Source organism: Balearica regulorum, chromosome 2 (assembly GCF_011004875.1).
Source record: "Balearica regulorum gibbericeps isolate bBalReg1 chromosome 2, bBalReg1.pri, whole genome shotgun sequence".
In the NCBI taxonomy this organism is placed as follows: Eukaryota; Metazoa; Chordata; class Aves; order Gruiformes; family Gruidae; genus Balearica; species Balearica regulorum.
The window spans coordinates 45,731,623-45,742,576 of NC_046185.1; the positions used below are offsets into that span (position 1 = coordinate 45,731,623).

At 39.0% G+C, this 10,954-nt stretch overlaps 1 protein-coding gene across 2 annotated transcripts; it reads right to left on the reverse strand.

The window, feature by feature from the left end:
- Positions 1-1,871: 1,871 nt before the first annotated feature.
- On the reverse strand, positions 1,872-5,268 carry PPDPFL (pancreatic progenitor cell differentiation and proliferation factor like). 2 transcript variants are annotated; one of them, XM_075744116.1, is made up of 5 exons: positions 5,138-5,268; positions 4,928-5,027; positions 3,955-4,044; positions 3,765-3,864; positions 1,872-3,340 (listed from the first exon to the last, which is right to left on the reverse strand). In XM_075744116.1, the coding sequence occupies exons 2-5, from the start codon at positions 4,980-4,982 to the stop codon at positions 3,328-3,330; spliced, it is 258 nt and encodes an 85-aa protein (XP_075600231.1). In that variant the 5' UTR covers positions 4,983-5,027; positions 5,138-5,268; the 3' UTR covers positions 1,872-3,327. The 2 variants fall into 2 exon arrangements, with proteins under 2 accessions (XP_075600231.1, XP_010304921.2); XM_010306619.2 differs by lacking the exon at positions 5,138-5,268 and having other exon boundaries at positions 4,928-5,110.
- Positions 5,269-10,954: the final 5,686 nt, after the last annotated feature.

Genomic DNA, 10,954 nt, shown 5'->3' on the forward strand with positions numbered 1-10,954 from the left:
TGATTACATACTGTATACTTCACATCTGCTACTGCCAGAACAGCTTAAAATGGCATACGACAAGACATTCTGACAGAATCCCTCCATCACTGAGGAGTCAGCCAGGACACCGAACATGGTCATGGTCAAAATTTTCAGTCACCAGCTGTGAAAGCAATAATCCAAGAAATGTTTTACAAACAACATTAATCCTGGTATAAATGGCTGAATAAACCCTGCTTGGGTTTTCCTTTGCAGAAGAGTTGAGAAGTAACAATAAGACAGAGTTTGCTTTCAGGAAGAAATAATGCATGATTAGTTAAGATCATGAAAAAAAATGGGATTTGCACATATTTTAAAATATCAGAATGTTGTAATATCACAAACAGAAATTACCCTTCCAAAGAAGTTACAAAGGAATGCTAAAGTCTTAATCACTGCATGTATTAGAAAAAAACCCCAACTTATTCCCAACATCTCAAATTGAGCTTGATTTGCTGTTAATTCTTATATTGAAAACCTGTTTCTTAAATGGGTTCACCTATTATTCTTCCTTCTGCAAAAAAGGCTAGTATACCCAAAAAACCCCCTAATTTCATAGCATTAGTCCTTATAGTTAATCCTTACTGTTCTCAATCCACAATATGTAGTATGACAGTATTAAATATCATGCTTTCATAAAGTCTACTTAGTTCTCATACAGGCAAGAAAATCCTAGCCACTTTGACATTGCGAACTCTCAGTTACAATACTCAATGGTATGTTCAGAGATACTCTATGGACTTTTCTAAAAAACAGAATTTGTAAGGTCATCAGTTTAGTATACACTCTTAAAGTTTGTCCTACCAGAATTCAAATTTTCAAACTACTTTAAAACAGTATTCCCATGTCATCTAAAAATAATTATATTGTGGCAATAAAGAACCAACTGCCATAATTTGGATGTTCATGTGATTTGCAAATAAAAACCCTCTAGAAGTCTGGGAATTTTTCTATCTTGAGTCAGTCTTGAATGTGGATATAGACTGAGATGCTTGACTGTCAAGAAACTGGAATGTTACTTCAAACAGTAGAATTAGTAGCAACAGCATTAAATAGGAAAAAAATAACTTCATGGTAATGAATTTCTCTCTCTAAACATACTCAACAGGAAGATCTCATCCCTCTTGAACTGAAATAAATGGTATAACGAGATCTATCTTTTATTTTGACTCCTAAAATGGGATATTACTAGGACCAGTAGACTATGACTTAGGTTTTCCTTTTGGGAAAGAAATAGAAGCCCATTATTGAATATCAGTGCTATACATGCATTTGAGCAAAATACAACCTTCAAGTCCATCTCTCCAGTTCCCACTCAGTTGAATCTAACTTAGTACTTCCATGCTAACACAAATCCTGTTTATGACACTTTTTTTTTCCAGATGGGTAACAGTATACAACTTAACTTCATTAAAAAGTGCCTACCTATAGCCCTTCTAACAGGAAAAAACCCCCATTTTTTTCCTATCACAATTAATCTTTGATCCAACATTTCTACCTGTCTTACCCAGCTATTAAAGTTATGTTTTTCCTGTTTTTCTAATTCTAAGCTACATTCAAGTTATACAACTGTAGCCTTTCCCCCCTCCTTTACAACATGCTCTTAGAGAAAAAAGTTTAGGGTCTTTTTCCTGGCTTATATTCCTCTGTTCCTTTTTCACCTCACATCAGACTTTAAAATGGCTAAAGGGAGAAAGTGACACACACACACACCCCCCTCTCCAAAGTCTTTCATAGGAATTTTAAATTTCACTTTTAAAAAAAAATCCTGAAAAACTCCAAACTACCCACACTACAAGCAACACTGAACATCGCTTTGCTATTAGAGGCTAAAAAGAAGTCAGACCAAGTCTTGATTAAGTCTTTATTAATGAAAAAATCTTAAGGTAAAAAAATAGAATAGCTCATTCTGTACACTTAGAATAAGGACATAGATGAAACTACACAATAGCAATAAAGTCAGATATGTAACAAGTCAATATAAAGATTCCTGAAACTATGTTTTCAGAATTGTGTTCTTTTCTGTTGTCATACACCATGCATTTATTGTCTCCACCAAAACCATAAGCTTCCTGAAGCAGCCACTTGATACACTTTGGACTCCTATGCATAACCATGACAACCATTAATATAGCCACCACTTTTCATTATAGGTTAATGTTAGCTATTGTAAGCTTCACCCACTGATGGATAAAGGTCAAGGTAGGTTTAGTGATAGTACATCAAAAAAGCTGCATAGGTTATTTACAGAAATTATGTCATCCAGCCAAATACTTGTTATTTTCTATGACCTCTGATGCATTTCAGTCATACCCAGTAGAACGAACAATCTGATGTACTGCTTTGCAACAGTGAAGACCAAATGAAGCTGTTACAGTATCTTCAAGACCATAAATCATGACAAAGGCAGACTTGGTTGAGAACATTAGTGTGACTGAGTTGAACACTTGGCCAGATCTAGCACATAACCAAGCTGACAGACAGCAGTGAATATTGCTAGGATTAGTCACTTGAGAACAAGTAGCTCTAAGCTACAGCAAAGCAAGTGAGAGTAATCTGTAACAGAGATAGGAGTATCAACTCTAAGGTTGCTCTTCTGCTTGGAAGATATCAGTGTCCATTAGGATTACTGGTTTCTGGTTTATCAATTCCATTCTGATCTCAAATACCAACACACGTAGTTATGAATGACAGTTGTACCTGGTTATTTGAGGTTGAGATTTACACACCCTGCCCAAAGAGAGGAAACCAAGTACCGTTTTTTTGTGTGAACAGCTTTGCTTTTAGAAAGCCCAATAACAAGCATTCTTGTAAACTTACTCCCTGTAACTGGTACACAAATACTTGAAGAAAACATGTACCATAGAACAGTCCTGCTCTAGACTATATACCTGGGTCTTGTTCACATCACTGTGACTGCCTATAGAGCGGATATCTTAAAGGTAAAACTTAAGAATGTCACCTATTGCAAAGTCATTCAATACAAACGCTTATCCTAAGCCTACAATATCTTAATGTCATTCTTCTCTATCCAAGTCAGTCATCAGGATATTTAATCCAAGCAACTTCATTAGAGAGGCATCTCAAATTACAGCAACTCTAATGAACAAGGTAGGCCATGGACATGTCCATTAAGCAATATCATTTAAGCTACTGACAAATATTTTGAAAATACACTTTTCCACCCTCCTAAAGGTTTTGTTTTCTTCTTGCAGCTGAACCCAGACATCAGGAAGATCCCAAGCCTCTTGGAAAAACAAGTCTGTACATAATATCTCGGTCAGTAAAGCCAGCATGCCATCATATTCAACTGTTGGTACTGCAGAAATATATATATAAAAGGTTATGAGGAGGTTTATCGTTACATTTTTCCTCAAAGATATTTACATGCTTAAGTATTTTTAGTGTATTCGTATCAAATTTTTAACATAAAGTGAGTAAACTGCAGAAGTGGGTGTGCAAATACTATAGGTAGAGAATTAAATAAATATCACTATAAGTGTAGAACAGTTACAGTCACTAGCACCTGCTTGATGCAAAGTAGCATATGAGTTCATCTACTGAAATGAAAACATGGGAAGCTTCTGCAGCCATACACTTGCAGTATCTTTTATCAAAGTCATCAAATTAACATTGTAGCCCACAGATAGTTTTAGCCAATTATGACTTGTTTAGTAACACTTTTGACCAAAAGGAAAGTGGAATGAATAAGTTATACCCATCACTGTAAAAACAGGACTCACCTGCTTGCTGATAGTGTTTTTCTGCCAACAGTTGGTGGAGACGGTTCACTATGGAAAAAGCTTTTTATCCACCAACACCTATCAATTAAGTCAGGTAACCCTGCCAAAGGGGAAAAAGCCCACACTATTAGACACTGGCTGAGTAACAGAAGGCAAAACCAGAATACTGTTTGAAAGAAGGGAACAATACCATGAAATGCTTTGTCCTGGTCTGTGATGTTTACAGCATCCGAACAGCAGGAGGAGCTGGAAGAAACACTGGATTCCGAGTTCTGTCTTGCTGTTCATGGAAAACAGACACACACATAATAAAAAAATAAATTAAAAAAATTATTTGAGAGTACAGTTTTCCTATTCCAAAAATTTTTCAGACCTGCTACTATCTTGGAGGAAGCAATCTAAAAGATAAGTTACTTAGCTACAAAATATAATGTTTATATTTTATACACCATTCTACTATAGTTGTTTATATAATAACTTTTATGTAAGTTGATCTCTCAGTCTTCTTTTCACTTAAAAGCATACTGTGATGTGTTTACATAACTTTCACTGAAATCAGTGACAAATGTTATGATCATGTACACATTGCTATCAAAACAAATGAGTTTATTTTTGAATATTCAAGTCTAAAACAACATAATTGCCATACTTTCCATTGTGATACTACTAAATACTATTCTCACGCTATAGTGTCCATCCTGTATAAAGGGATCCCAATATACCAGATGTAATACCAAAGCAGTGAGTATTTCACATATTTAGAAATAAAAATTTGAGTTGATTTTGTGTTCTAAGCCTGTAAAGTAAATACAAAGTACATCTAACAGCCAGGACTTGCTGGGCTAAAACTTTTTCCGTGTCATATTTTATAACTGATTAAAAAAAGTTACATATCCCTAATGAACAATTCTAAATAGAAAAAAGAAAAGTAGATGAATAACCAGAAGCAGATGCTCATTAAAACTAAAGTTCTTTGATATAATAGAAAACTCTCCAAGCAATTAAAAACTACCAGGCAAAACCACCTTTCTGCCTCCATCTCATCTAGAAACCACCTGAAACACTTTCTGACTTTTTCCATGAGCAATAACAACCCGGACACCGGCTCGGGAAGCTCAACCTCCCTCCCCCAGAGCAGCCCTCCCGGTCCCCCGAGCGCTTACTTCTGTAGTACTGGTTCTTGGCCAGGAGGCAGCCGGCGGAGGGTACCGAGGCCATGGCGGCGGCGGCGCGACGGGGAAACCGCCTCTCTCCGGGAGGAGCCTGCAGGGAGAACGACGCGCTTGGCCGGGGAGCCGCGCCGGGCGGAGGGGAACGGCCCCCGACCCCGCACGCAGCGGCCCCGCGGTCCCGTCCCTGCCCTGCCGGCTCACCTGCTTCGCCCAAGGAAAATAGCCGTCGGGAGGAAAAACAGACACCGCTCTCCCCTCCACAACGAGTACTGGGTGCACCCCGGGCCGCCCCTATATAGGCCGCGGGGGGGGCGGGCGGCCCGCCCCGGGGGGCGGTGGGGCGGGACGGGACGGAGCCAGCCCCCCGCACGCTGCCGCCCAACTGGTCTGGCCCGGCCCGATCCGGGACAGCCCGCGGGCACTCCTGGGTCCCCGACCCGGTCCCCTGGTCCCTCTTCCCGTGTGTCATCGCTGAGCACTTTTCTGGAGTGCGTTCTCTCCCCTGGGGGGAAGAGGGGTATGAGGCAGGCAGGTACCTGTTTCAATAGAGATTTTTATTTTGTTTATAAATATGCACATTACTATACACATACACTAGAGAAAGTGAAGTCAAAGGAATGCTTTCGACTATCACGGTAACAAGTGAAGCCTGTGATAATCTAGTCTTGGTAAAGTTAATACTAAGGCCTAGATAGATCACCAATTCGTTTTTTTCCTCCGACAGATAAATGCACAACTCTCTTTAAATTGTTGTAATCCTGTCTCGTGGCAAAACTTGTCCTACAGTGTGTTTCCTCACCTTTTAGAACTGTCAACAGAAAAAGTAACAGTTTTGGCTCTTTGAATTGCTCCTGCTCTACAAGGAAACGTTTTACCATTGTTTTTCATAGCAGGAGTTGTGGGTAAGAACACAGCCATGTGTGCTGTGTGATACCATGTTAGTGCAACGTGTCTGACTGCTTGAATAGTGCATCCTATATCAAATGATAGGGACATAGTTCATAATAGCTCCTAACATATTTGTAAGGATGCAAAGCGTACTGCAGGGAAACTGCTTGTAAAGTGATACTCATACGGCAGTTGTAACAGGTAAGCGTAGTGTGTTTTCCTGGGCCTTTTTATTGCCCAGCTGTCAGAGTCTTGACAACACGATGGTCTTTCCTGAGCAAAACTCAAAGGTTCACCTTTGTGAAGTCTGCAAGATTGACACAGAAAACAGTTTGCAGCTGGGTTGGTGTCAAGCACTAGCACCAGTTACCCTGTATGTTTATCTTGTTATGTAAAAAAACACTGTAAGAGTAGAAAATTTTACAGATTTTTTGGTACCCCGTTCACAGTGTACATACCTACCCACTGTTGCAGCTCCTTGTTTATGGATACGTAAATGTAACTAAACTATTAGCTCATTGTATCAGTCACCTCTTTTCCCATCAGAATAATGAATTTCCATTTTGAGACTTGTTCTATTTGTGGGCAATAAACTTCTGCACCACCCTATTTGTTTTTGTCACCGTACATACCCACACACTGGCACACTGTTGAATCGTCAGATCCATTCCTGAAAGGGAAGCTTCTCCCCAGAGAGCCATAGGAGCTTCTCCTCTTGGCCGTGAGGGTGGGCATTTGTAGTGATAGCACTGTGTCCTAGACAGAGCTACTAACATCATCATTTATTGTATCTGCCATTCTCTTTCAGCTTTAAGATCCTTTTTTAAGCTACTCATAACTTTGTCAAGGATACAGTCAGAAAAACTGTTTGGGCTCTGTTTAGGCCCATGGTCTAGGCATTGTATTTGGTACGAAAGCAGACGTAAGTGGTTCTCTTGCGATCCTCACGAATATCCATTCATATTTGAACCATGCCAAAACACTCGGGAACTGAGGAACATCAGGTCTGTGAAACTTTAAATTGTTTCACTGCTGCATGCATATTATTTTACTATATAATTTGGTGTACATGGTCATTTACCAGTTTTGCTCTGGAGCCCTACTTCATGCATTGCACTGGAATAGAAAATACTTATTTAATGAGAATTTTTCCACTGTTTCTCCCACTCAATCTGACATTCTGTCCTCCTATCTATTGTATTTTCTTCAAGTAATGCTCTGAATACAGAACGACAGATTTTGCCAGTGTTTTTTCTTCCATGGTTATTTTGAGAGTGCTTCTAAAATACTAGCACAGTTATTTTTAAGTATTGCTACAAAACCAAGGCATGCTATTATCTTCAGTTAACAAGTTGGATTTCTGAAATCCAAAGGAGCTAAGATAAAAGAATCCACAAAGCTTAGGTGTCTCATATGAGAGTGGTCTAGGACTTTATTTTTTTATAAGTATTTAGCACTATGACACACTTCATTTACCCACTTACAGCTCTTATTCACTTCAGATCCAGATTTAAGTACTCAACACGTTGATAAATCAGATTCTCATCAGACATTGCAAAAATTGGTTAGTGGCCACCTATGATAAATGTAAGTAACTCACATAGCATCAATTACAAACTCAGGGGCAAGGTTATAATTTAGCTTTCAAGACAACGTTCAATTGCTTTAACCACTGACCTGTTCTTTTCTCCCTGGAAGCCTTTGCTGCATTCACTACTGAACTTCTGTCACAAACATGGAAGAAGTCCTACTAAATGCACTTTATAATCTCTTTAACTTCACAAGCTCAGTTCATATCCATGCTTCATGCCAAAAGAGGCAGGGACCCTGTGAAATAAATACTACATAAATAAATGCATTTACAGAAGGAATGTTTTCAGCCTTTTGACTGACTAATATTGTGACCTTGACAACAGTCTTCATTTAACATTTGTGTATGCAATACTATAAAAGGGACAAAACACTGATTTATATGTCACCCTATGAATCATGGATACCTATCAAAAATATAACTTAAATTTGAAAATTAAATCAATATGACCCATTAAATGAATAAATCTCCCACCTAATCCTGCCAGGATTACCTGGTATAACCCTTTTTTGTACATTAAAAGATCTCAGTTACAACAACAAAATCAAAAGAACTGTCTATATTGAGCTTCACCTTGAAGCTGACCTGTTAATTATTCACTAGACAAGGTTTATCTAATAAACTTAGCTACTCTTTTAGTTCTTGGAATATCTGTGAGCATGATGCCAATCTTTTTGGGGACTTGTTTTGGGTGTTTTCTTCCATGCACTTTTGTGACAATTTTATTACTTTTCCTTGTTACTCAACCTTGTGGAAGACTAGTGTGGCATTGGAAATTGTACAGTGTTGCTTCATGGCTGTGTCCTTTGAATAATTCTATGAGTACTCTGACATTAATGTTTAGAGACATGTGAACAATTTCAATTAAGGCATCTTTCCATGTACATGTGCAGAAAGGTACATTTTTGGCACATGAGGGTAGCTCCTCCCAAGCTTCTGAAATAGCAGATTTTGCACATTTTCATTGCCCAATCTTATTGCCCATTCACAATTAACATTTCAATCAGATTTCATACTGAAAGTATAAATCACTCTTATTTGAAGGGAGTTGTGTCTTAATTTGACAGTATGACTCTCCATGAGATGACTGACCTTCCCCAGGTAGTATTTTGTAATGGGTGTATTAACATTTTCAGAGAACTTTCAGAAATGTTTCCTTCATGCATCTTTCAGTAACTCTAATTATTTTCTGTCTCAACAAATTGTTTTGCATACTTGTTCTGTCAAATTTTGAAAGGAGTCTGTAAAAAGAGGCTTGCATTAAAGAAATTAAGTAGCTCCACTATGTAAAGTAACAAACCTTCACTATGCAAAAACCAGTTACCAAAACCTGTTTGGTTTGTTAGCTCCTTCCAAGTGCCATCGCTTAGCTTTTTCATTCGTTTCACTCATCAAACATTCCTCCAACCCAGACATCTCAGCAGGAACGCAGCGCTCATCTATCAAAACCAAGAGGATTTGAAGAATTGATGAAGAATTAAATGGCAGCGTGCGAGGCAGCAGGGGAATGGAAATTTATATTGTAGGTAGCCTGCGAAAGAGACACAGGGCCACGGAGCTGCTGCGGAGAGCCTGAGAACAGAAGGGACAGAGAAAGCCTTTCTTTTCACCGCTGCAGCGTGTGGCACCGCTGCAAATCATCAGCTTTGTAGTAAGGACTGCTCCCAGTAGTGAAGTGATTCCTTACTGGGGGTTCTGGCACTTTTTTATTATTATTATTTTTAATCCTTACTACAAATATGAATGGAATGCTCTGAAAGAAAATAATGAAGAGAAAAAGATTTAATTTTTTTATTATTATTATTATTATTCCTGACCATTTAAGATATTGGATGAGATGACACTGAAAACACAGGGTAACTACTGAACTTTAGACTCCACACAGCACGCTTCTGAATGATGCGCATTGCCTGAAAAGTCAGCAAAAGTAGGGAGAACGCGTATTTTGACCTATGAACTGCACTGCCAAAATACTGGAAAAGACTATACACATTGCTAAATTGTTATACAACCTTGTGCACTTACAGTTAAGTACATCAAGTTTTCAAAAGCTAAGTTACAAATTTCTCCATTCAGTTCCATGTCCTGTGTAACACTACACTCATAAGAAAACAAATAGGTTTTAATGTGTGCCATTTTAGCTGTATTTTAGCATTTAATTGAGACATATTTTTCTTTGGATCCAGATACAACAAGCTGCACAAGCTTGATAAATTTCTGACAGCAAGTTACATCTTTTACATCTTTCTAAGGAGGCATATGAATACTTAGTCTTTTTTTGACTTTTCTCTCAAGTATTCCAAAGAAGCAGCCTGAAGGCTCCAGCATGACCAAATATAGAGGTTATGATTTGTACTCCTGCAAAATAGAATATGTAATTGAATGGAATGTAACTGAGTAAAGCAAAATTGAATCATAGGCATGTTTATATACTTCTTTAATATGTCCCTGGAGATTGATCTATAGAGACAAGAAGAGTTAGCTTGTTATTCAATTTCACATCCAGTACAGGGATGCAGGGCCAAAACCATGCATATTTTAGTATCCTTGTCTATTTTGGTTCAAATAAACATTTTATTGTGTAGCATACACTTTTCCCAATTGCTGTAAATAGTACTGCACATTTTGATGTACACACACAGACTCTGCTCTGATTCACTTCTGTACCTATTCTCTCTCTGTCCTTGCAAGCAGCATGGACTCAGCCTCACCAGACTGAACACAACCTGACACCTCTGCAGCGCTGCAAAAGTATCTTGGAAGGTGCTTATAGCCTAGCATGCCCCACAGTTTATGGACACCGTTCCTCAGCACTGACATATGACACCCTTGGCACCCTCATTTCTTGGCTACTTGCTTTGTCACTGGGCCAGATGCTCAGAATGGAGCAGCATGAGGTGCAAAAGGAATCCAGGAGCTTGTGAACAAGAAGCACATATTCATAATTTTGCAGCTGGAAAATTTCCCATTAACCTAGCAACAGAGCTAGCCCAGGCCAGCATCCACCACAACACAGAGCAACTTACAACAAAACAACTGTTTCAAATTTAAGAAGCCAAATATAGTATACTTGTGCAGCTGGGTTAGATCCAACTGTTCTAACCAGGTTATGTCATGAAAGTGTGTAGGCGCCCTACGCAGTGAGGTTGCTATGCCCTGTAGTCAGGTGATCTGTGGTCTCTTTGACAGGGGTGTCACTCTAATCTCCCTTGCCCCTGCCCCATCTCCTGAACCCCAGTGCTAACATCATACTGACTACAATGAGGGTGGATAGGATGCTGGAGAAGTGTCTGCCTGCCAGTTCAGATCAGAAGAACCTACAGCCCAGCCTGTAAAACTGTCCTGCAGGTGTCAAAGGACCTGTCTGAAATTGTTTGTAAGCAAGCTTCTGGGAAGGAGCCAAACTTTAAAGTGTACAATGATGCAGGAACTTACTCTGCTGCAGTGAGTGGGAGCGCATACTTAGGAACAAGAAAAATGGCAGTTGCCTTAGCTCCACATGTCACAAATGTCAACTGATTTAGTGAAAGCCCTGTTAT